The 27,285-nt window shown below is 41.1% G+C and overlaps 1 protein-coding gene across 3 annotated transcripts; it reads left to right on the top strand.

Annotated features, from left to right (window-relative positions):
• The first annotated feature begins 11,284 nt into the window (after positions 1–11,284).
• On the top strand, positions 11,285–26,911 carry ENPP4 (ectonucleotide pyrophosphatase/phosphodiesterase 4). 3 transcript variants are annotated; one of them, XM_077903787.1, is made up of 4 exons: positions 11,285–11,438; positions 19,164–20,022; positions 20,692–20,862; positions 23,530–26,911. In XM_077903787.1, the coding sequence occupies exons 2-4, from the start codon at positions 19,197–19,199 to the stop codon at positions 23,892–23,894; spliced, it is 1,362 nt and encodes a 453-aa protein (XP_077759913.1). In that variant the 5' UTR covers positions 11,285–11,438; positions 19,164–19,196; the 3' UTR covers positions 23,895–26,911. The 3 variants fall into 3 exon arrangements, with proteins under 3 accessions (XP_077759913.1, XP_077759915.1, XP_077759914.1); XM_077903789.1 differs by lacking the exon at positions 11,285–11,438 and adding an exon at positions 11,667–11,792; XM_077903788.1 differs by lacking the exon at positions 11,285–11,438 and adding an exon at positions 11,690–11,839.
• Positions 26,912–27,285: the final 374 nt, after the last annotated feature.

Here is a 27,285-nt window from a genome sequence, read left to right as displayed (position 1 = left end):
TTGGAATTACTGACAGTTGTAGAAACTATATTAAGCAAGAGAACTTCAGTTTAAGCAGAGATCTATGAAGTCCTGGGAGTGGGACCCGAAAAGCTGGTGTGGAGGGTGACTTGGGCAGTGAGAAAGGGCAGAGGTTCTGGGGCGGGCAGGAGCTCGGTGTCTTTGAGAAGTGGAGAGGCCAGTTTGTCAGGAATGAGGTGTGTGATGCAGTGGGTTAGAGGGAAATAAGGTCCAGGAAATATTCAGGGGTCAGGTGACATGGGACCTTAACAGCAACAGCGGAGAGCCTGGATGAATTCTGAATATGAGGATATACCATTTGTGTGGTGTGAGCAGAGGAGCCACGGGCAGTGATTTTCGAAATAAAAAAGCTCCATCCGGCTGCTGAGTGAGGGCTAGATAGCAAAGGGCAGGAAAAGAGGCAAGGAGCTCAGGAGGTAGGCGTAGCAGGGTCCAGGGAAGAGGAGGAGGCAGCCTGAGGTATTGCTGAAGGAGAGAAGAAGCAAGTAGTGGTGCAGCTTTGCAGCAGGGGATGTCGGGAGTCACGCTGGATGACTAGCAGACTGGTGGTTTCTTTAGCACAAAGGCTAGTCACCCAGATAGATAAAGTAGGTGGTTTCTGTCAGCAGGAAGGGGGGGTGGTATTGGCAAGCAGTTGTAGGACCCTGGCCAGCAGGCAGGGCTTACCTGCAGGCAGTTAAATCGTACTGCAAGTGGACCCCCCGCCTTTGACTAGGTGGTGTTATGGGCTGGTTGGTACCCCCCATTCCATCTCCCCATTCCTATGTTGAAGTCCTAACTCCCAGTATCTCTGAATGTGTCTGCTTTTGGAGAAAGGGCCTTTAAAGAGGTAACTGAGGTAAAATGAGGTCATACAGCTGGGCCCAAATCCAATGTGACTGGGTCCTGATAAAAAGATTAGAATACAGACGTGCATGGGGGGACGACTGTCTAAGACAGACGCCCTCAGGAAATAAACAGCCTAGCTGACACCTCAATCTTGGACCTTCAGAATTGTGAGAATATAAATATGTATAAATATAAATTTCTGTTGTTTAAGCCACCCCAGTCTGTGGCACTTTGTTATGGCAGCCCTAACTAAACTAATACAGGTGGACGACTTCCATAAGTCTCTGGGAGGTCCCGCATGGTTGAAGTTCAACATGTAAATAGCTGAGGGAGGCTGCTGAGTCCATGGGAGACGTGGGGTAGTGACACGAGGTTCATGAGTTTCTGGGGGGTGTTCTGCAAATTACCAGGTGGCCTTGGCAAAAATCTAGATGATAGCTAAACAGTTGATTGGCCCAAGAACAGCAGGGTGCTGCAGATGAGTTAGGTGGAGGGGAAACGAGCCCGCATGGGACTTTGGTGAGCAGCTTGGTGACTCCGTTGAATCCTCAGAGGCTGGCCCATAGCAGGTGATCCTGGAGGGCATCTGTGACTGTGGTTGAGAAGCTAGGGAGGGAGGCTGGAAACCGCTATGCTGACTGTCACTTGGGGAGTTAGGCCTGGATGTTGTGGGTGGAGCCAGTAATGATACCACTATCATCTAAAACAGCAATGATGAGAAGTCAGGACACCACCAACTCCTGGAAAAGAGGCCAGAAATCCACCTCTTTCTTCACTGAGGCAATACCTGAGTGCAGAAGCTGACTTTCTCTTCTTACCAAGTATTTGGCTTTACTAAAGTTTTTGCCACCTACTTTGTTTCTGTGTCTGCAGAATCTGTTAGGACCTGGCTGAAGCTGGGCGGGCAGGCTGGGTGAACCACTCCAAACCTGGTGCTTTCATCTAGCCCTATAATTTTGTAATGATCTTTTTTTTTTTTTTTAACTTTCAAGTTTTCCTGTAAAGAATCACATTTATTAAAAGTTTCCATTTTGGGAAAGGAGAGAAAATGAGTGGGAAATATCAGAGAGGGAAACAGAACATGAGAGACTCCTAACTCTGGGAAACGAACAAGGGGTGGTGGGAAGGGAGGTGGGCGGGGGGTGGGGGTGACTGGGTGACGGGCACTGAGGGGGGGCACTTGATGGGATGAGTACTGGGTCTTATGCTATATGTTGGCAAATTGAACTCCAATAAAAAAATATACAAAAGAAGTTTCCATTTTGTTCATATGATTTTACTTTCATGAGGCACTAAAACAATTAAGGTAATGCTAACTAATTTTGTAATCCTTCTGGAAAAGGAACTTTTGGGAGACATAAACAACCTTCTGTTTATCTCTGAAAGTTAATGACAATGAAAAAATGAAAGAAATATCTCTTTTACTTATAATGGATGTCAGAAAGTATCACAACACCCGGGGCTCCTGTACCTTGAGCAAAGATATTTACATATGTCTAACAAAACCAGTTACATAACTGACCCAGATGCCTTAGGCTAAGTAAGCCAGATTGCATTCATGGCAGGTCAGAAATGGGAGAAGGAAAAAAAATTTAAAAAAAAAAAAAAAAGAAAAAAAGAAAGAAATGGGAGAAGACCCAGCCAGTTTTGCTCATGGCAAAGAAGAGGGGAACAGGTATCTTCAAGATGGGTATCAGCCTAAAACAATCCAAGCCAGTTCAAAGCAAATATAAAATTATCTTGGAAGTCTTGGGTACAATTATAAAAAGCCACGCTCTTTTTTATCATCTTCTGTAATATATCTGTATTGTTTTATTAGATTGTATGCCTCAGCATTTAAGAGAAATGGTCCCTGACCCTATTGGTCTGAGCTTCAGAGTAGAGCCATTACGAAAACCCCAGAGTCTGCAAGCAGCCGCAGAGACAATTTGGGGCGGGCTATATCCTACTGATTATTAGTTTGTACCTTCATAGGTTAATTCCAGTTGCAAACCTTAGGGCGGGCCTGTGCATTGGTGAATTGGGCATCCTAGATCTGTGGGTTGTCAAAGCTGAAAGGAGTGGCAGAAGCCAGGGTAATTCAGTCCCTAAAATCTGCAGACCTGAAAGGTTTTTTTTTTTTTGGGGGGGGGTATTTATTTATTTATTTATTTATTTACTTAGGGGCACCTGGGTGGCTCAGTCAGTTAAGCTTTTGCCTTTGGCTCAGATCATGATCCCAGGGTCTTGGAATTAAGGCCTGTGTCGGGCTCCTTGCTCAGCGGGAGCTTGCTTTTCCCCTTCCCTGTCCCTTGCTCTTGCTCTTTCTCTCTCATCTTAAGATTTTATTTATTTATTCAAGAAAGAGAGAGAGAGAGAATGCACACATACATAGGAGCAGGGTGGGGGGGAGGGGCAGAGGAAGAGGGAAAAGCAGACTCTCCACTGAGCAGGGAGCCTGATGGAGGGCTTGATCCCCGGACCCTGGGATCATGACCTGAGCTGAAGGCAGACTGAGCCACCCAGGCACCCTCACACCCACCTGAATTTTAATGCCTGCTCTGACACTCAGTAGCTCAGACATCTAGGATCAGTGTCTCAACCTAGTTGAGCCTGCAATTCTTCATCTGCAAAACCAGCCCTCTTATAGTACCAGCCTCTTAGGATTATTGTCAAATAAATGAGACAAAGCAAGTCAAGTACCCAGGGCAGTGTCTGACACATGGTGTTAGTGATTATCATCACCATGACCAGAACAACCATTCCTCAACCTGAATAGTAGTCAGCAGAAGTCTGAGTTCCAAGGGAATTTATATAATGTCTAATTTAGTGGAACTTCAATTTTCTGGCATCTGGAGCACATGGTTATATGCCCCCACGAGGTGCATGATTGCTTAGAATAGACAAAATTGACTTCCACAAAGGTCAGGTGTATAATGGAGGCAGCAGCTGGATGGGCATAGAAGAGAAGGGCTCCCTTCATCCACAGCCACTGCCCACGTGGGTAAGTCAGATCAGGGATTAGAGCTTAGCTTTGACATTCCCACAGAATCTCAGAGAAGCACCTTAACCTCTGTGATTTACGAATAACACCAGTATAGAAGGCATGCTTACTTGTTGGCTAGATGGGAAAGCCAAATAAGACCCTATGTAAAAAAAAAAAAAAAAAAAAAAAAAAAAAAGACCCTATGTAAAAGCACTTTGCAGACTGTATAGCCATAAACCATCAAAGTTCAGTTATTATCCTAGACCTCCTTCCCCACTATAAGCATTGATTGACCTCAAATTGCTCCTTGCCAATTTGAGATTATTCTATATTTAGTGCAGAAGTCCCCCCTTAGGGACTTCAATATCCTATCATACAATAGCCTCTTTCCAGATCCAAGGTTCCCCTTGGTGGCTGGCCTGTTAGCTACACTCCACTGTGTAACACAGCAGCATACCAAGCTACTAACTACTACCTAACCCAATATTTTCTGAATATGTCTCATTGTGAAACATCCAGTGTTTATTAAAAATAGAGTTCTCAGATGCCCCATAAGATTTACCGGACCCAAGTCTAAAAATGGACCTTAGGACATTTTTAACAAAAGCCACAGGTGATTTTGTGATTTGGCGAGTTTGGGAAACAGTAAACTAATGAATGTAAATGTGTTAGTTAACTAATACACTACTCTATCTGGGCTTAACCCAATGAAAATATTCAGCTTCTTAAAATATCCTAAAAGAGTTATACTAATTCTGGAAATTCCAGGAAGAACCCTAGAGAGGATTTATGTATGAGTAAAGAGAATTCTTTAAATCACACTGTTAGGAGAGATGTTTATTAAATTCTACACACATTGTTTCATAGTTCCATAGTTTAAGAGAGATTCTGAATATCCTTGGTAGAAAAGCTGTAAAATGATCAAATGATTGGAAACAACAAACAACAAAAAGTTGTAAAGTAATTAAACTTATATAAATCCAGAGATATACCACGTTAGCAAAAGTCTTCACCTTTGAGCAGAGATATTATCTTGGTGATTTCAATATGCACATTCCCCTCTACATTTTAACATCTCTGAAACCAGAATGTACCTTACAGCTGATTGGCTACAATTTTTCTTAGTGATACATCAAATAATAGGGCTTCTTAACACAGTATTTTGTATTCAAAGAAATTGAATTCAATGAAATTCAATGAAATATGGGAATGAAACATAAGACAATGATGTTTTCCTCCAACCCTACTGACAAACAAGTGATCGAGGTTCAGTCTACCCTCTTGCCTATCTCCACAAGCTTTACCACACTTGCAGGTCCACCAGCCAACCAGTCTATCCCACCTGCAGGGATATCTCTCTTCCTATCGCTCTTATTATCTGAAGAACCTATTTTCTTCTGTTTCTCTTGCATCGCCCTTACATTGCTGCCTGCTTGACCAATTAATTTTGGTGCTACCTTATCACTTTACAAACATCTTTGGACTGTAAAACTAGGTGATAAACAACATGAACACAGAAATTTGCCCTTGTCTCTTGTTTTTCTCCAGAGCCTCACACAGAGCAGCTACCTGGCAATATTCAATAAATACTGAGGATGATGGTGCTTAAGGAGGGTGACCATATACACAGTTCATCATCCAGGCCAGGACAGTTTGGAAAGTGAAAGGGGGAATATTTATGAATATTTATGTGAGAAAACAGAAACAGGAACTATCAGAGCAAATGTGGTGCCTCTATAATTGGAGGTCTTCCCTAGTCTATTTGAGGGCAGGGATAATGTGATACTCACTCCCATTCCCACAATACAAATAGCACAGTGCTTCATACCCCTTTACCAAATTAGGTATAACTCCCTTGTTATGTACAAAATAATGTAATTTTAATCAACCTGTACCATCTTCATCCCGATGGCTCCCCAAATATGTATCATTGTTTTCCAGGAAAATGGAATTATTTTCAAGGACCAACAGTTATCTTAGCGCCCCTGCTGATATTAACAATTTTCCAAAGATGTCAACATGCTAACCCCCAGAATATGTGACTTTGTTACCAGCAGAGTAAAATGAATTTTGCAGGTGTGATTAAGGTAAGGATCTTGAGATGGGGAGATATTGTCCTCGGTTACCTGTGTGGGCCTAACTTACTGGTAATCAGAAGGTTCCTTATAAGGAAAAATAAAGGAGACAGAGAGTTGGAGTCAGAGAGAGATGAGAAGATGCTGCATTGCTAGCCGTGGAGACAGAGAACACGGCCACAAGTCAAGGGATGTATTTGGTCTTGAGAAGCTGGAAAAAGCAAGGAAATGGCTTCTTCCTGAGAATTGCCTGAAGGATCACAGCTCTGCCAATGTGTTCTAAACTTCTGGCTTCCAAAACCATAAGATAAAACATTTGTAGTAATCTGTTATAGCAGCCATAGAAAACTGCTTCACCATCTTAACTGTGCAAACTAATCAAAACCCAGCTCATTCTTCATCCATTTCCAGATTCATGCACCTGAATGTAACCTCTGCATGATTTAACCGCTCCCTGTTTTGGGCTTCCCTTATAGCATTTACTTTATTTGACAGTAATGTAAGCAAATATTTGCTTTTCTTATCTGCCCCTTTAGATGTAAGTGATAGAAGCCCAATTAAAACTAACTTAAACAAAAGAAGAATTTACTGAATCATGTGACTGGAAAAACCCAGCCATGGAGCTTTAGGTAAACTTGGATCCAAGTGCTTGAAGTCATCAAGTATCACGCTCTCTGTGTTGGCTTTATTCCCAGGTAGACTTTCCATTTACGGTGACAACAATGATCACCAGCACCTGGGGTAGGTTTATAGTCTACCTATTTAGCAGTGGCTGCTGAAAGACTAGTTCTAAATTGTTTCAACAAAAGTTTCAGGACTGAGTCTTTTTGGTCTGGTCTTGGACATGTCCCCATCATCGAACCAATTCCTGTGGTCAAGGGAGTGGAGTTGGCTCTAATAGGCCAGGCTTGGGTCAAAGAGCGACTAACTCATCCCAATTTGCCTGGGATTCTTCTGGTTTCCCATGCCCCAGGAACCCCATTGGTTCAGGGCAAACTGGGATAGTTGGTTACCCTGGGCCTCCATGCTGGGGATGAGGAAAGATGTGGTCAGCCCCAAATGACTCTCACAGACTAAAATTGAAAATGAAGTGGTTCCTGGAGGAACCCCCAGAAGAAAAGGAAATGAATGCCACGTGGGCAAAAGCAACAGAGAGGTATCTTCTCCATTCACCTTTCTAGATGAGAGCTACCTTGAAGGAAGGCAGGAACTGAATCTTACCCATTTTTATATCTTTTTTAAAAATTAGTACTTTGCTTTCTACCTAGAAAAGCCTCAAAAGAATTTATACTGTTTCTTGGACCACTTTATTAAATTCTTGAAAAAATTCCTTGAGAGTGAGAAATATCTAATACTTGTTCATGATGGATAATATAGAATCACATTTAACAGAAGTATTTAACAATAGTTTACAATCTTACTTGATTGAGATTGTTAAAATGTAATCTTGCAGAAAATGGGGTGGGTGGAAAGTTTTAGTTAAACTTTCAAAATCACTGAAGTACTATGACCCACCCCCAGTCCTTTCCACTCCCCTTTATATATATATATATTTTTAAAGATTTTATTTATTTATTCATGATAGTCACAGAGAGAGAGAGAGAGGCAGAGACACAGGCAGAGGGAGAAGCAGGCTCCATGCACCGGGAGCCCGATGTGGGATTCGATCCCGGGTCTCCAGGATCGCGCCCTGGGCCAAAGGCAGGCGCCAAACCGCTGCGCCACCCAGGGATCCCCACTCCCCTTTATATTAAAGATAAAACTTGTATTGTGTTTACAGTAACATCTAATATGTATTAAAAAGTGGAACTTAAAATACCCTTCTAGTGATTTGAAATTCTATTCACTAGTTTCGGTTTTGTTATTTAAGGAGACTGAGCAGTGGATAGGAATTGTTTTTCTTTGGGAAGGGTGTGGCTTTTCCTCTGAAACTTTTTTTTCTGTAACTTCTAATTTCTGACCCATCCCTTCCAGCAATGAGTTATGCACCCCAATTAGGAGTTTAAAAAAAAAAAAGTAGCTTCTTAAAGAGCTCTGTCTTTGATCACAAAAGCAGGATACAAATTTTAAAGTATGTTACGCTAATGCTAAATCTTGAGGCTAATAAATGGGAGGAAAAAGAAGAGACTGCCTTCAACATACTGCTTCCCAACTTGACATTGGCCAGGGGTCAAAGGTTCTTAATTACAATTAAATTTTGTATATTTAGCCAAGTCAATTCTCTGAGGCACAACATTCATTTGTAAATGATGAGTTTAGATCATTGTTCCTAGCTCCCATTTTAATCTCTAACACAAAATACGTTTAAACTTTCTCCATATTTCTAAGATGCATATAAGATTTCTTTTTCAAGAAAATTATAAATGTCATCATTTTGCCTGTTAAATAAAACATTATGTATGTTTCAAATCACTTTGGAAAGGAAGAATTTAAGATATTGTTATATTTTGTTTTATTATCAGTAAGTTCCTCCAGTAACTCTATAATGTGGTTTGTGGGAGAGTTACCTGCACTTATTCCCCTTCATTCTCATTGAGAAAAACGGCACAGTTTGGGAAAGATCTCGGCTCAGGGTTTGGACTGAATTGATCCCCTGGTAATTCTACATTCTTTGCTGGCTTAAATTTGGGCATATGACACAGTTCTAGTCAAAGTAAGAGAAAGAGTTGGTGGCTGGAGACTTCTGAGAAGGAGAAAAGAAACCTAGAATTCACTTTATTGTCCAGAGGAAGTGAAAAATGAATCATACAGATCCTGTTGCTACTTTTATGTTTACCACTAGAGGAACCAGAAGCCAAGTCTGTTAGTAGCTCAGTGGAGAGTTAGAAACAATCTAGTACGTGGTGACATTGTTGAGGTGCTAATTCAATCAGTCCCAAAGCCTATCCTACCTATGGACTTCTATTTCATGAGATTATAAATACCCTTATTATTTATGTTCATCTGAAACAAGTTTTCAGTTATGGTTAAAATAGTAAATATTTGAAGGATAACAGAAGCTCGGTGTCAAAAGATCCTTATGAATCATTTTGTCCCCCTGTCTTCAACCACATCATCTATAAGACAGACACCAGGCTGCGTAGGATTCCCTGATCTCACCCAGCTATGCAGGCAGTGGCCTGGATGAAGGGAGCCTTTCTCCCCAATGCCTAACCAGTTGCTGTCTCCACTACACATCTAACTTTTGTGAAAGTCAGTTTTGTCTACTCTTCAAGCAATCGTGTGCACCAGATGCCAGAAAATTTAAGTGCCACTAAATTGGACATTACATAAATTCCTCTGGAACTCAGACTTTTGCGGACTACTGTTCAGGTTGGGGAATGGTTTTTCTGGTCATGGTGATAATAATCACTAACACTTACCATGTGTCAGACATTGCACTGGGTACTTGACTTGCTTTGTCTCATTTATTTGACAATAATCCTAAGAGGCTGGTACTATAAAAGGGCTGGTTCTGCAGATGAGGAATTGGAGGCTCAACTAGGTCGAGCGAGACACTGACCCTAGATGGCTGAGCTACTGAGTGTCAGAGTGGGTATTAAAAATTAGGTCTGGGGACACTTGGGTGGCTCAGTGGTTGAGCGCCTACCTTTGGCTCAGGGCATGGTCCTGGAGTCCCGGGATCGAGTCTCACATCGGGTTCCCTTCAGGGAGCCTGCTTCTCCCTCTGCCTGTGTCTCTGCCTCTCTCTCTCTCTCTCTATCTCTGTGTGTGTGTCTCTCATGAATAAATAAAAAAAATCTTCAAAAAAAATGAGTTGATGCCCAACTGACTGAGTCACATAGGCTCCCCTTAAAGAATATATATATATATATATATATATATTTTTTAAGATTTTATTTATTTATTCATGAGAGACACACAAAGAAAGAGGCAGAGACACAGGCAGAAAGAGAAGCAGGCTCCTCGCAGGGAGCCCAATATGGGACTTGATCCCAGGGCCCCAGGATCACACCCTGAGCCAAAGGCAGCTGCTCAACTTCTGAGCCACCCAGGTGTCCCTAAAGATGATATTTTTTAAGTGACTGTTATGCCCAATATGGGGCTCAAACCCACAACCTCGAAACTGAGTCACATGCTCTACCAACTGAGTCAGCCAGGTGCCCCAATGGTTTCTCTTTTATGATTATAATAACAGCTCTCTCCCTCCCTCCATCCCTGCCCCCTCATAAATAGAAGAGCATGCTATACTTGCTATTCTAAAACATAATTTTTTCTCCCTCTGCCTATGTCTCTGCCTCTCTCTGTGTCTCTTATGAATAAATAAAATCTTTTTTAAAATAAAAACTTTATTTAAAAAATCTTTTTAAAAAAGGGGTGAGGGGATGCCTGGGTAGCTCAGGGGTTTAGCGCCTGCCTTCGGTCCAGGGCGTGATCCTGGAGACCCGGGATCGAGTCCCACGTCGGGCTCCCTGCAGAGAGCCTGCTTCTCCCTCTGCCTGTGCCTCTGCCTCTCTGTGTGTCTCTATGAATAAATAAATAAAATCTTAAAAAAAAAAAAAAAAGGCTCTCAGGGCTTGCATTTTAAAGTGAGGGGAGGCACGACCCCAGAGCAACTTAAAAGTTCCATTATATTCGATAAACATTTAGTGAGTTCCTTTTCGACTCTGCATTCAGCACCGCAAATTACAAAGAGCAAAGGGATACCATCTACTTTACCAATTATGCCTGGGTAACTCAAGCGTTAACAAAGAAATGTTTGGCTCATTTCTCTTTCTACTAGTAAGCTTACAGATGCAATCTGTTCAACTAAGCCTCCACTTACAGGCAGGGGCACAAGCCCATATGCAAGTCAAAAGACGTGCGCGTTTCTCAGCGGGCTCCCCATTGCAAAGATGGTGTTTCTGTGTTTCTTGTGACCTTATTTGTAAACTGCCTACAATTAACTTCGCAAGGAAAGGTGCTCCGTTTTCCAGTCAAACAGGTACTTTGGGTAGAATCACACCGCGTTTATCTCCATTCACCGGAACGAGCTGACGCGGCTCCACACCTGTGCTGGACCCTAGTGCACGCAGCCACAGTTATTTTTCCTGCGGACGCCGAAGTGCCCAGGGGCCCACTACTTAGGAGCGGACTGCGCTTGGCAGCGGCCAGGGGCCTTTCCGGGAGTCGCCGGGTGTCACGTCTCCTGAAGGGCGCCCAGCCCAGGGTGACATGAGAGGGGCGTGCTGGAGGACAGGCTCTAGCCCACGCCAGGTCCCACGCAACCCTCCGAGGCAGCTGTCGCCAGGTGGTACCTGCCTCTAGCCAATCGCCATGGCGGTTACATTTAACGCGGCTGCGGCAGCCAATCCGAGGCCACGTCTCAGCCTGCGCCCCGCCCCCTCCCCCGCCCCGCGCCGCGCTGGGTCCCGGGCGGCGGGCGGCTGCGCACACCCGGAGCGCACCCGGCCGCGCGGTCCTCGGGGCGGAGGGGCTGCTAACCGCGGCGCGGGGCGGGCGGGCCGCTACTGCGCAGGCGCCGCAGGAAGGTCTCGGCTCGCGCGTGTCCCTTGGGGTCGGCTGGCCCCGCGGCCCACGAGCGCCGAGGTCCGCGCCGGCCGCAGCTGGTGAGTGCGCGTGGGGCGCCGGCCTTCCGCAGGGAGGTGCCGCCCCCTCCTCGGTCGGTCGCCCGGGGCTTTGACGCCCGAGGTCCTGGGGCTCAGCAGCCGGGCCCCGGGGCGCGGGCGGGGCCGCCGGGAGGGGGCGCCCTGCGCCGGGCGAGGTGGACGGCGGGGTGCGGGGCGGTCGGCAGGTGCCCGGGGGGCGGGGCATTGGATCGGAGTTGATGGCCATTACGTCATCACACTGGAGAACGGATTTCCTAGAAAACCAGAAAGCGAAGATGACCCTTTAGGTGCTTTTGATTGGCTGGACAGCGCGCGAAGCACATGCTGCCCCTCTCGGCGTAGCTACCCCGTGGGGTAAGAGTGTCCCCATTCTGCAGATGCGGAAACTGAGGCTCAGACAGGTAACGTCGCACACGGTACGGCTGCAGACAGGCTTGACCAGGTCTGACCCCGCAGGGCGGTTGCCGTTGCCCATCCACCAGGTGATCTGCAGGGTGGGACCTCAGCCTGAAAACTTGCCAGTGTCCTAGGCAGGCAGATGCTCCGTTGGTGAATGTTACGGTTTTCTTTTGTTTCCGCCACCCCCCCCCCAAAAAAAAGTGGAGGGAAGAAAAAAAAAATAAAACTGCCCGCCCCGCTCGCCCCCAAGGCGTTCCAGGCCCTTTCAAGGCAGTGAAGCTCATTTGCAAGCAAAGAGGAGATATTTTCTGTAGTTTAGATTAGCTACTGAATAGAACTTGGGAGAAATGTCGGTGACGACACAAGCACCGTGACGGATTATTTTACTCCGTAGGAAGGAAGTGTAGCTGTTCTGGAGATACTAGAGAATTTTGTGTGCCCTGAAAATGGCAGAATTATTTAGAATCCTAGAATTTTTAAGATTGAGAAAGTCCTGCAGAGGGTAGTTTGTTTTTTTTTTTTTTTCCTTAGAACGCTAAGAAAATAATAACCTAGAGGGAACCACCAAAGTTTCCCATGTCCATAGACAATGCTATTTTATTTTAAAGCAGTATAAAAAGTCTTTAGAATAGGGCTTTCGTATTATAAAGCTGATGCTGACAATGTCTTTCACCATTTCCTGTAACCGCTCTATTCTCACCACTTAACTTGGGCTGAGAATGCCGGTAGGGATTGCCTGACATGCATTCCATCCAGGTAAAAAAGTCATCCCACGGGAGATCCAGCACATTTCACCTCCTGAACCAAAGATGACTACCTACTAGTTCTAGTTACTGTTGGGATGTTTGGGTATAGTCCAGATGAGTCTGCTTTTTTTTTTTTTTTCTTCCCTCCACTATTTTTTTTTTTTTTAATTACAGAGTTTTTCTCAAAGTTTAGTGATCTAACAGTGATTTTGATCCCTTGAAAACTACTTGAGAACGTTCCACTGGCATTTTGTTTATAGATTAACACCTGCTGTTAGAATGAAAATGCAGTAGACCTAGATAGAGGCACTGCTGATGAACACGTTCTGGCAGGAAAAGTCCTGGTAATCATTTGGAATTTATGACTAGTCTTGTTAGCTTGGTGTCACTAGACTTGTAGACTTGTTGAGGGCATGAATTAGTAAGTGCATAGTAAAGCTACTAAATTGCTCTCTGAGCTTGGCCAGTCACCGGACTTCGGCTCTATCACAAGTAAGAAAAAAAGCATTGAGCTAAATTACTTCTAATTATTTTAGGGTTGCACAGTTGTATTATTCTGCCTGTGGCAGTACAGACTTTTTCCTAACCTAATGGCTTTGTAACTAGAATGGATAAAAAGAAACTAAATTTGAGGGCCTGTTCTAGAGCAGAATATGCCTCCCCATTTCACAAACGCCAAAACTGAGTCTGGGGAAGTTAGATTTGCTCACAGTTGTGCATCTAGTAAATGTGAGCTCAAGTTACAGGATCATTCTGATTTCAGAGCCTATAATCTTTCTTTTTTTTTTTTTTTAAGATTTTATTTATTTATCCGTGAGAGACACAAAGGGAGAGAGAGAGAGAGGCAGAGACACAGGCAGAGGGAGAAGCAGTCTCCATGCAGAGAACCCGACATGAGACTCCATCCTGGGACCCCAGGATCACACCCTGGGCTGAAGGTGGTGGCGCTGTGGCGCTAAGCCGCTGAACCATCTGGGGCTGCCCCAATCTTTCCTCTCTGCTTCTAAGCCTGGGGACAAGGATCCTAACCGTGTGCTAATGTATTCCTGAACCCCAGAATAAATAGCACATGTACTTTGAGCATCATTTTTTTTTTCCTTCAAGATTTAGGGAAGAAGGATTTTATATGTATTTTGAGAGAGGTCAGACAAAGGTTTTTATTTTGCTGTTGTTTTTGCATTTGGAAGGTGTTATAAAACATTTTCATGTTAAAAAACCCAAGTCTGTTATGGAGTACAAATTTCACATAATTTGAGGCATAAAATGAGATCACAAAGATGTTTACTGTTTTTTGGCAGGGCATTTCAGATGCTTTTTAAAAAGGATTACAATTTCATTCCCTCTTTTTTTGTTGTTAATATAATAGTTTTATTGAGATATAATTCACACACTATCCACTTTATTTGAAGTGTACAGTTTAATGGAGTCGTGGGATCATCACCACAGTCAATATGAGAACATGTCATCACCTCAAAAAGACACCTCATACCATTGTAATTTACTCCCCATTTCTCCCCAACCCCTTGCCACAAACACTATCAATGTACTTCCATCTCTAATAGATTTGCCTGACTTAGGCATTTCATCTAAAGAGTCATATATTAAGAGATCTTTTATGATTGCCTTCTTTCCCTTAGTGTGTCAAGGTTTATCCACTTGTAGTGTATGTTAGCACTTCCTTCCTTTTTATTGTCAAATAATATTTCATGGTATGGATAGACCACATTTTATTATCCATTTATCAGGACACCCGATTGGCTTAGCAGTTGGACATCTGCCTCCGGCTCAGGGAGTGATCCCGGGATCCAGGATCAAGTCCCACATCAGGCTCCTTGCAGGGAACCTGCTTCTCCCTCTGTCTGTGTCTCTGCCTCTCTCTCTCTCTCTCTCTCTCTCTCTCTGTAGCTCATGAATAAATAAATAAAATCTTAAAAAAAAGTTATGTATCCATTTATCATCACCTGATGGCCTATTTGAGTTGTTTCCACTTCTTGGCCATTAAAGATAATGCTGTTGTGAACATTTATGTTTTAGTGTGAGCATCTGTTTTAATTTCTTTAGGGCGTATACTGGATAATATGGTGACTCTGGTTAAAGAACTGCCACAGTGTTTTCCAGGTGGCTCTCTCACTTTATGTTCTCACCAGCACTGTATAAAAGTTCCAGTTTTTTTGTATCCTTACTAACTCTTGTTCTGTGTCTTTTTGATTCTCTCCATCCTAGTGGGTCTGAAATGCTATTTCACTGTGGTTTTGATTTGCATTTCCCTGATGACTAATGATGTTGAACATCATTTCATGTGCTTATTTGCCACCTGTATATCTTTGGAAAAATATCTTTGAGATCCTTTGCTCATTTTTTAATTGGATTATTTGACTTTATTTTTAAGTTATAATATTTACATATTCTAAGTACAGATCACTTAGAGATGATTTGCAAATATTTTCTCCCATTCTGTGGGTTGTCTTTTCTCTTCATGGTATTCCTTAGAGCACAAAAGTGAAGTCTTATTTATTTATTTATTTATTTATTTATTTATCACTTGTTCTTTTGGTGTTGTACCTAAGAAGGTTTTGCCTAACTCAAGGTCATGAAGATATACTTCTGTATTTTCTTTTAAGAGTTTTATAGTTTTAGCTCTAAATTTTGGTCCATGAACCATTTATGGTTAATTTTGGTGTATAGGATAAGATGAGGGTTCCAGATTCATTCTCTAGCATAATGGATATCCAGCTGTCCAGGCACCATTTGTTGAATTGCTTTGATACCTCTCTGTTCTTAGAGATGACTCTGTTGAAGAAGGTTTGGACATACTATAATATTCCAGTTGTAGTAATTCATCAAAGGGCTTAGTGTTAAAAACAACTTTAGGATGTATGGCTCTCAAGCACAGCATTACAAAGAAGTTTTGGTATTATAGAACAGAGTTCATTCACCCTTGTCTTTGTTCTTTCAGGATGACAGCCTGATTCATTACTTTGATTATTTATGCCCCTATTGTATTATAGATTTGAAAAGTATAAAGCCCATATTCCCTGATACATGGCACATACATACATTTTTGTTGTATAGTCTTCATTATATTAGATATGTATTGAGTGATTAAAAAAAAATAACCTAAAAGAGTGTTTAGGCAAGACTTCATGTTGCAGGAGGTAACTTCAGGACGTTTGGGAGCACAGCTGTCACTGAAGAGCTATTATAGGTCACCTCTAGGTCGCCTAGAAAAATGGCTGTTATAGTTTACATGACTTTGTAATACATTTGAAGAAGATGGGGATGGTGAAATATGGTGAAAGGGAAGTATGGTTGGCAATGATTTCTGTAACTGTTTCACAGTAATTTGCATGTGGGTTGGGCCTGGATGCTGTAGGGCTTGAATTCTTTCCGGGCTGAAGTGTTTGTATAGACAGGGGAAGTCCTTGGACTTTTTTTAGGGGAGTGCTATGAACAGAGCTACGCCCAGGAAGATTAAGTTGGGAGTAGACATGAGGTGAGAAAGGGGAGGGTGAAGAAGGTAGGAAGGTCACATAAGAGAGAGAAGTGCTCCCACAGGAAGTAATATGGGCTTTAAGAGGTACGCCACACTAAAGATGGAAAAGAATGGGTAGCTGTTGAGAATGCACGTTCCTGGCTTCTACACTGGCCTGACTGAATTGGACTTTCCTAGGTGTAAAGACTGGGCAGCTGCACTTGTAAGAAGTCCCCTCTGAATTTTAGGTCTACTCTGCTGTAGTAGATGGTATGTGAATAGAATCAACACTAGGCTGGCACCTATGGTTTACTCAGAGCAGTTCTGTCGAGAGAATGAGGAAGCTGTTTTAAAGGATGGGGAACTAAGGAAAGGAAAAAGACTTGGAGGTGCAGAGAATGCATGCAGTTTGACATATATCAGAACTTGACTTGCCAGCAGAATAGTTTGTTCGGTGGACTTGGTGTGGTATGTAAACTGGTTACTGAGGGAAAGAGCCAGGGCAGTAAATAAAGACAGTTTTGTTTTTTAATTGATTTATGAGCATCTTTAAGATACTGTACAACCTATTTGCTCTTCCAACTCCTACTGGAAACAAATATTTATGTATGGGAAAGTATCTATTCTCAGAGAAAACAGGGAATCTGCTCAATCCAAGCTTTCATGGAGACCAGCATGACCTCCACACAAGTTCTCAGGTTGCTGGAACCTAGGGCAGCAGCCTGCATGATATTGGTGTGTGACTGAACTTGTACTGACTGTCTGAGGGAGGGGGTGAGTTGTGCATGAGCACTAGGTTGGGGACACCAAATAATGAATGAAAAGAGAAATGCCATTCTCTCAATTCTTAAGAGTTGTTATTACTGAGCTGTGGCTGAGGCTGTGTCTGTACAGTGTGTCTCCTATACCAAACATGATTGTTCGTTACCCTTCTCTTTGGAGAGGTGATTTGATTTTGTTATTCGTACTATTTTTGGTTTCATGGATGGCACTAGCAACAGATGATCCATACCCGACAGGCAGAAGGCAGCCCATCTCAGGTGAAAATCGTAGACTTTACGGACCCAGAGTCCTTCCCAGACAAGATCCTGTGCCTTTGGTCTTCACAATTTTAAGTCCCTGGTTCTGAGACAGTCACAGCTTCAGTCAACAAATGTTTGAATGCGTACACACACAGATCACCTAGTTGGTATGTTTGAAGGAAAAGTCTTTGCCTTCAAGTAATTGCGGTTTAGTTGGGAGAAAGAACACACAATAAATGGCTCATGAACTTAATCATCATGTCAGCACGTCGCTGCCTCTCCCCAGGACCTCCAGGTGCACACACCTGCGGCCAAACCTTGGGTCTTCTTACTCTGAAATACGGAATTCACTCTCCTCTTTCTGACTACAGCCTCACATCCCTGCAGCTTCCCTCAGAACCTCTAGTCCAGAAGCCTTCTCCTTCACGCATCTATATCCGTTTCAGCGTAGATGCTGCAGTTCAGATTTTAACCGCTCCTAAGTCAGGATCTTCAACTTTCTTCGTTATACTTCAGTTTCTGGCAGAGTCTTAAGTACAGGCAGCATCAGCTGCCGGTATTGTTCAGGCCTGTGCCAGGGCCCCTGAGTAGCTAGAGAAAAACCTGTCAACAGTGTCACTAAAAACTCATGACCCCCACTGTCAGCCTCGACCACCAGTCCTCCTGTTGCCCTGTACTCTCCCATCCTCCCTGTTGGCCATTTCAGACATTCTCTGTTTCTCAAACCCTCGAACCTTTTGCCATCCTACTTCCTCTGAGTAGTTGCCCCTACCTTTTGTAGCAAGAGAATACGGCTCCCTTCAGCCCCAACCCTCAGACTTGTTAGCTTACCCAGCCTTAGCTGCTTCTCTCCTATTACTATGAAAGAGATACCCTGTCCTATCTAAGTCCCCTGTGCTGTTTTCTGAAGGACCAAAGATGATAGAGACTGAAGGCAGGGAGATTTATTATGGGAAACTTGTTTTTATAAACAGTGGATTATCTAAGTAAATAAGCAGAGAGAGCTGCGAGCCTCGGGTATTAGGCAGATACTTATATCCTTGATAGTAAAAAGGAAGTTTAAGGGATTTGGTGAAGTTCATCTCAACAGCTCTTGGATTTCTTCAGAAGTCACTGTGGCAGTCAGGTCCCTATAGGCTTTGTCAGTTTGTTAACCTTATGTAAATACTGGGAATGTATAGACAAGTGGAGTCTTTTTCCTCATATAATATTTCTTTCTTTGTCCCCCCCCCCCCTTTTTAAGGATTTTATTTATTTATTCATGAGAGACACACAGAGAAAGAGGCAGAGACATAGAGGGAGAAGCAGGCTCCATGCAAGGAGCCCGATGTGGGACTTGATCCCGGGACTCCAGGATCACACCTGGGCTGAAGGCAGGCACTAAACTGCTGAGCCACCCGGGCTGCCCTCTTTGCCCTTTTTTAATGCCAATATCTTCAGCAGGAACTGGCAGTGAGCCCGTATGGTAGAATTTCTACCTATTTCTGTGGCTTAAAAGGAACAGAGGTTACCAGTTACTAAACTAGAAACATAATCTCCCTCTCTGGAGCCTCTAAAGACTTGGTATTATTTCTGTTTTGTGCAAAAGGATCACATTTCTTTTTTCATCCATTCTTACTGAGTTTTTTGAAAGATTTTATTTTTAAGTAATCTCTATACCTAACACGGGGTGTGAACTTACACCCCAAGAACAAGAGTCCCTGGCTACCCTGACTGAGCCAGCCAGGCGCCCCTGACCTTATTAGGTCTTTAGAATAATTTCTGCTACTACAGACAAGCAAGACAACCAAACGGGAGTATTTCTGTGGAGTATAAAAATGGCCCATACCCCCTGCAGAGTGTGAAGGCCGGGGTAGGACATACATAAATAGGAAATTGGACAAGTAAAGGCAATTTTTGTTTTTCTTTCCAATTTTAGCTTTATTCAGTTAACTTTCAGTAAATGACATTATTTGATTTTAAGTTGATATGAAAGCATATAGAAAGTTAATAAATTGTGGTTCTCTTTGCCTAGTGGCCAAATTTCTGAAACTTAATCCAGGTCACAACAGCACTACCACTTATGAACTGTGTTTTTATATTTTAGGAACCCTGATTGCTTTCCTTCAACACATTCATTATGAAGTTACTAGTAATACTTTTATTTTCTGGACTTATAACTGGTTATAGAGGTAACTCTTCCCATAGCTTGCCATCCAAGTTACTACTGGTGTCCTTTGATGGTTTCAGAGCTGACTATCTACAGGACTATGAATTTCCTCATCTCCAGAATTTTATCAAAGAAGGAGTCCTGGTAGAGCATGTTAAAAATGTTTTTATCACAAAAACATTTCCAAACCACTACAGTATTGTGACAGGCTTGTATGAAGAAAGCCATGGCATCGTGGCTAATTCCATGTATGATGCAAGCACAAAGAAACGTTTTTCTGACTTTGATGACAAGGATCCTTTTTGGTGGAATGAAGCAGAACCTATTTGGGTGACCAACCAGCTTCAGGAAAACAGATCAAGTGCTGCTGCTATGTGGCCTGGCACTGATGTACCCATTCACAATACCACACCTTCCTATTTTATGAATTATAGCTCTTCAGTGTCATTTGAGGAGAGACTAAATAACATTACCATGTGGCTGATGAATTCGAACCCACCGGTCACTTTTGCAACACTTTACTGGGAAGAACCAGATGCAAGTGGCCACAAATACGGACCTGAAGATAAAGAAAACATGTACAGAGTGTTGAAAGGAATAGATGATCTCATTGGTGAGCTAGTCCACAGACTCAAGGTGCTAGGATTGTGGGAAAATCTCAACGTGATCATTACAAGTGATCATGGGATGACCCAGTGCTCAAAGGAGAGACTGATAAACTTGGATCTCTGCATTGATAATTCAAGCTACACTCTTGTAGATTTGACTCCAGTTGCTGCCCTACTTCCCAAGATAAGTAAGTAACCTTTCAGCTGAGGGATATTTGAAGGGAGCAACTGAATGAGGAGGGAGGGTTTTGTAAAAGAATACAACTCTGGCTTTTTGTAGGGCAGTACCATCTATTCTTCCTCAGAGTGGGAATTATATGTTTTTCCCCTTAATTTACAAGTCTTTAAGCAGTTAGCTTAAGGTTCATGTTCAAAGAGATTACTTCTTTGCTTTTTGATACATTTCTTAATTATTCACCCTAATGGAAAAAGAAGATTTTTATCCTTAAGAAAGATCTTGGATTTTTGTGTGAGATATGCTATTTATCTATTGATCTTAGAATTAGTAATTAGCTGTAATATATAACTACTTTCTATTTACTTAGGAAGCTATACGTGAAAATTGTCCCCTTTTGTATAAAAGTCCACCAGAGAGAATCACAAAATGAAAAAAGAGATACTAGAATGCCTGGAAAGATAAAGGGAGGGGTGTGTGTGTGTGTGTGTGTGTGTGTGTGTGTGTGTCTCTCCCCAACAATGTCACATAATTATTATTGCACTGCTTTTTTAAGAAGTAAAAATGATTTAATAGATGACATTGTTCAGGATTTATTTCCAGTTATTCTAGTTAGAAATTTTTTTTTCTTCATCAACCAATCATGACTTTTTTTCCTTGACTGTTTTCCTTTTTCTTCCAGATATCACAGAGGTTTATAACAAACTGAAAGTCTGTGACCCTCACATGAACGTTTATCTCAAAGAAGAGATTCCTGCCAGATTTCATTACCAACATAATGATCGAATTCAGCCTATTATTTTGGTTGCTGATGAAGGCTGGACAATTGTGTTAAATAAATCATTATCAAAATGTAAGTATTCATTTCAGACATTTCTGTTGTACTCTGGGGATAAATCACAGGTTGTGACATTGTTCTGTTAACAAGGTACTTTAATTTAGAGATATTAACAGTGTATAACCAGTTCACTTTTTGACTGGGTAATTCTCAGGTTTTCATTCAATAGAAATTTATAACCACAGTTTGACCCCTAGATGAGGAGGCTGGGTGGCCTTAGGGCAGAGGTGTAGTTTTACTTTCTTACCCACACTGCAGTTACTGTTAGTAACTTTCAAGGTTGGTTCTCTTGATTTGTAGAAAATGAGAGAGAAGTAAAGCAACAAAGTAAAAAGGGAGAGATTCCAGGGGAATCTCTGAGTTCAAATGCTTTTTTAAATTGTTTGTGTGTGTTAAACATTGTCCAAGTACCTGAGCGCTGTAGCTGTTTCACTGGAGGAGAACTAGAAGGTGAACAAACAGAAATCTACCCAGTAAACAAACGAGGTGTATCAAAATCTCTCCTCCAGCTGAGGAGATATAGAGGGGTGAGTTACAGGTCTTTCCTGAACCCAAGTTTATTTATCCAGCTATTTATCCATATGTTAGATTTGGTTTGAATACTTCTTTTAAAAACTGGCTTTGTAGTCTGTAGCAAGAGTCAGAATACTTTTTCTGTAAAAGGCCAGATAGTAAATATGTTAGACTTTATAGGCCAGCTGGTCTTTCTCACTCAATTCTGCCTTTGTAGTAGGAAAGCAGCCTGGACATTCTGTAAACAGACCAATTTGGGGTGTTGAAATGAAACTTTGTTTACAGAAGCAGGTGGAAGGCTGATTTTGGCCAGGGGCTGTCTTGAGCAGTGTGCAGATCCTTGATCTATAGCAAATCAGAAGCTTCAGAGAAGGATATAAGACTAAAGGTTGGGATCCCTGGGTGGCGCAGCGGTTTGGCGCCTGCCTTTGGCCCAGGGCGTGATCCTGGAGACCCAGGATCGAATCCCACATCAGGCTCCCGGTGCATGGGGCCTGCTTCTCCCTCTGCCTATGTCTCTGCCTCTCTCTCTCTCTCTCTGTGACTATCATTAAAAAAAAAAAAAAAAAAAAAAAAAAGACTAAAGGTTAAGGGAGTTTATAAGTTATTTATATTTATGTACTCACTGTTGAAAACTGAGAAAACATGGAAAAACTTAGAAAAGAAAAAACAAACTATCCATACAGAGGTACAGAGTTTTTTTCTATTACATATACATATGTATGTATATGTCTATAGTGTCTTCTGTTGATCACATTCATTATTTTTATTATGAAATATTTCAAACAAGGGATCCCTGGGTGGCTCAGTGGTTTAGCGCCGCCTTTAGCCCAGGACGTGATCCTGGAGTCCCGGGATCGAGTCCCATATCCAGCTCTCTGCATGAAGCCTGCTTCTCCCTCTGTCTATGTCTCTGCCTCTTTCTGTGTGTCTCTCATGAATAAATAAATAAAATCTTTTTTTAAATATTTTAAACATGAAATTAAAGGATAATATAACACAAACTGATATATTTATTCACCACTCAGTCATTTGCACTTCTTAAGAAAGCAGGAGCTTATCAGTGCAACAGGTGTACACTAAAAGTCAGTATTTGCCAAAATAAAGCTAAAAACTGAGAATGTGGTATTGCGGTTCTATCCAGGACTGTCATGTTTTTCTGAGTTCGATTTGGAGTTAAAGGTGAACTGGTTAGACTTCGCATTCAGTGTAAGAACCCTTTCTACAACATTCTCACCTGGCCTTCCAGAGGTTGAGGCATTCATTCATTATCGATAAACCAGGAGTGTATTACATAATCCTCTTATCACAGGAGCAATTGATGTAAGTAGGCTGCAGATTCACTTCTTCCCCCTTCATGGGTTTTACTCGCCTCTGTTCTCCCTAGTTATTCAGGACCCTCCACCCAGCCACTCTTATTCTCTCTCTCTCTTTTTTTATACAATCATTAGTGCTCTTTGCATGCACACACTGCTGGAAATGGAGGGGTGAAATGAGTGGGGCTAGCACTGAAAGGTGCATCAGGCTGAGAAATAGTTGTGTTTTTGTTTTTGTTTTTGTTTTTTAAGATTTATTTATTCATGCGAGACACAGAGAGAGAGAGAGAGGCAGAGACACAGGCGGAGGAAGCAGCAAGCTCCTTGCAGGGAGCCCAATGAGGGACTTGATCCCTGATCCTGGGATCAGGCCCTGAGCTGAAGGTAGAAGTTCAACCGCTCAGGTACCCAAGTGTCCCAAGAAATAGTTTTTAAAGACTCAGGTCATGATCACTTGGAAAAGGGGTGTGTGTGTGAAATAGGGGACATGGCTGAGTTGAAAAACACAGAAAATTTCATTTCTAACCCTCACCTGTTTTAAGTGATCAGAATTTTTAAAGATTCTATTTAATTATTTGAGAGCAAGAACAGAAACAGGGGCAGGGTCAGAGCAGAGCTCGGAGAGGGAGAAGCAGACTTTCCACTAAACAGATCACCCGATGCAGGGGCTCTATCCCATGACCCTGGGATCAGCTTAACCCCTGAGCCACCCAGGCATCCCACTAATTACAATTTTAATGGATGAGAGTTACACTGGCAAGAATCAATATATTTACACTAGAAGCAAGTTATTTTGTAATAGAAAAATCAGTCTTTCTGTTAAGAACTAACATACTTTCTGTTCTTTTTTCAGTAGGTGACCATGGCTATGATAATTCTTTGTCTAGTATGCATCCATTTCTAGCTGCCCACGGTCCTGCATTTCACAAAGGCTACAAACAAAGCACAATTAACAGTGTGGATATTTATCCAATGATGTGCCACATCCTGGGATTAAAACCACATCCCAATAATGGAACCTTTGGTCATACGAAGTGTTTGTTAGTTGACCAGTGGTGCATTAATCTCCCAGAAGCCATCGGAATTGTTATTGGTGCGCTCTTGGTCTTAACCACACTAACATGCCTCATAATAATCATGCAGAATAGACTGTCTGTACCCCGTCCATTTTCCCGACTTCAGCTGCAAGAAGATGATGATGATCCTTTAATTGAGTAACATGCTGGAGTTTATACAGAATATCTTTGATTAGTCACAAAACCAAGGATACACTCAAAAAATGGTGTTCTAAGGATGAAAAATATACCTTGAAAGACAAAAAACTTAGACTAAGCATGCTAGAATTACTTTGTTTTTCCTTGTGCTTTGTTTTGGTGTATCAGCTAATTAACAAAAAACCCTGACCATACTAAAAATTTCTAGTAAGTCAACATAAACTATTTCTCTAACTAGAAACTTTAAGAAAAATGATTGCCTCTGGTTTTTTTTGCTATGAAGATGACACATTTTTAAATAAAAATATACCAAAATTTAGTAGGCATGCTTTTCTAATAAATTTTTATATTTGTAACTGAAACAACAGAAATCTTTATGCAATTAGTGGATTTTGGATTTTGCGTATCAGGAAGGAAAAGTTTTCTATATTTTTATATTTCATGACTTTAATAGAGTTTGTATCCCAAGTAAACCTGTGACATAGGAAGACCTCTGTGGTGGTTAATAAAATTGGTTATCCAGGCAAAACAGATCTAGCATAGGAAGAAATTATTTTAAGAAAAGCTGTTATAAAAAAACACAACAAAGACTATGTGATACAAAGCCTGAGTCTTCACCATTGTGTCGTTGTTAAGGTTTGTAAGCTATTGAAGCCACAAAAGATACCTTTTGAAGATTGTTGCTGATAATAAATTAAGAAAATAGAATTGCTTTTCTCAATCTGTGCTTAATGCCTTTGTGTAAGTCATTTGTATGTGTGTATGTGTGTGCACAAGTGCGTTTGCACTTATGAATGTGTAGACTTCCTGTGACTGACGGAAGGTGGTCAGAGGCAGCTGGTCTGCAGGCTGACTTCCACATTCCCACGGAATGTGGCTCTCAGCAAAGAGTATATTTGCACTTCATATTTGTTTACTTTCTTCTGACTCACAAGCTAAAGTTGTAACTTAAGAAAGTTCGTTAGTTTTTGTTAGCTATTTAGCTTCCTCATGTTGTATGTTGTAGCCAGAGGTATCCAAGTGGTGTAAAAAAAATTCATGACCAAATACAAGTCTGGCTTCAATTGGGTCAGAATGGGGAGGAGATTTTGCTATCTACCTTTGAGATATTTATGCCTTACTTTTTAGGCAATAGAGTAGTTAAATTTAAAATGGAACCTGGTATCTTTTGATCCTTCCCACTGTTCATATGTTAAGTGGCAGAGTAAACTCTTAAGCACTGTTAACATTCTGTAGCCTGAGTCCTGCCTCTGCTTTTTCTCCAGTGTTTGGTTCACAGAAATAATTGCTCCGATTTTTTTTTTAACATACATGTTCAAAGCTAAGGAATTGTTTTGAAGAACTACCATCCTACCTTTGCTAGGTGGTACTTTCTAATTGAATCAGTTAATATGCAGAAACCGAGTTGTGGCAGACTAGATTGTATCTAGTAAAGCAAAAATTGGCTTCAAGAACCGTATCAGGACCTGAGACAAGCAATTAATAGTGTGATGTTTAAAGTTTTGACGATATAAAATAATCTAAGTAACTGTTTTACAGATTTTTAAAAATCTGTAGTAAATATGCAACGGAGTTAAATGCTGATTACCTGTGGTGGTCAAGAACGATGGTGCCAGTCATCAAACATATAATTCATCCTATTTGGTCTCTGCTAATTTTGTGATCATAGTATTCATTCAGCATCTGTTGTTCTTGAGAATCATTTCTACAGCCTGCATAAGTAGTTCATGCTATTGGTCATAAGCTGACTATTAAGAACAGCACAATAAATAAATGAAGTAAAGCCAATAGCGCTAATTTTGCTTTTTGACCACGTTTATTTCATTTTTTTCCTTCCGTAAAAGTTATCCTAGAGGTTGTTTTTCTGAACAAAATAATAGAAAAATTTCTTCCTGTTTCAATTTCCATTTAAAAGAAAAACAACAGTCACATTTAATACAGTAGACACTTTTTGAAGTATCTACAATAGTTGCAGGATATTTTATACTAGATCAGTAGAGCTTGGTCCTTGCAATGCTGTGAGTTTTAGTGAGCATCTAGCCTGTGAGTGCATTTCATATAGGATGGAATAGGAAGGGATGTCCTGTCAATGTCTTAACACTTTGAACAAGACACTTAACCTATTTTCTTGTCTTTCATTCCATTCTCAAAATACTAACTTTAATTAAAATTATAAACTTTTTTGTATATATGCTGATGGGACAAAACCATATTTATTTAATCAAAGAGATGTTTATATATTATTTTGAACTTTGTGTTAATTCATTTGTATCTTTAAAAAATTATCACCGTTAAAGCCAATGGCTCCTCTAGTACACTGAGAAAATCTTTCTAGTAAGCTAGCCTTTTGCAATAAGGTTCTGGTCTGTATTTTGTTAAGTAATTGACTAATATCTTGACATGTTTTTCTGGGTGAAAGTATTTGGCTACAGGAAACATTTAACTGTTTATGACAGTAATACTCAAACGCAGTAGGAAAATGTATTGAGTGGTTTTTGTTAATTTAGTGAGTGAATTCAGAATAACTGCATTTACTTACATGGACAGTTCTGTTGTTATTAATGTGCAAGTTCTTGTAAACAGCAATAGAATTCTAATATAAATTATTTCAATGCTGTGTACTATAGACTTTGTGTTCTTTCATTAAGCTTGGTATAAGAATTTAAAGATAAGTTCTTGGAACATTAAAGGATTAAAAATACTTTTGTATTGTTCTTGGGTGTCTCCCTCTCTTATCCATATCTGGTAAGCTTTAAGGATGATGGCATTTAATTCCTTTTACTTAGGGGTTTTCACTTCATTGTGAATGCATAAAGTTACAAATGAAGGACAAAGATGGGATGGAAAGTGTGTTTTTTTATTGTCATTCTTAAAATAGTGTGTAAATAAAACGACATGAGTATGCTTTAAAAAAAATCTGTAGTGCCTTAAGTTGAAGTAAAATATATTTTGACTATATTGTCTGAGTTCATAATGACTTTGTTTATGATTAAAACATGTGAATAAAATCTACCAAAAACATTTTTACTATAATTATTAAATACAGGATGCAATATTACTGATTTTTTAAATTTGTCACCCTGCAAAATACACATACTGTGATAGATGTTGATATGAGCCAGTAATACTGCAAAAATCCATATAGGCATTCATTACAGATTTTTTTAAAACCAAGATCAACTATAAAACATTTAACCAAATTTTAAAGATAATGTATCAATACGTATTTTAGCATGAGGACATCACTGGAAAGAAAGCCAAGATTAAGTGTTTTGTAAATAGCCATACTCATTGAGTATAGATTCAACAAAGTTTCGTCTAGTGGTTCAGCGTGATAAATTCATTTCCTGTATTCCTCCTCCATGAACACTGCTAGGAACTCTGGGAGAAAATAA

The sequence above is a fragment of the Canis aureus genome, chromosome 7, assembly GCF_053574225.1.
Source record: "Canis aureus isolate CA01 chromosome 7, VMU_Caureus_v.1.0, whole genome shotgun sequence".
NCBI classification, from domain to species: Eukaryota; Metazoa; Chordata; class Mammalia; order Carnivora; family Canidae; genus Canis; species Canis aureus.
This window is presented reverse-complemented; position numbering and strand designations above follow the sequence as displayed.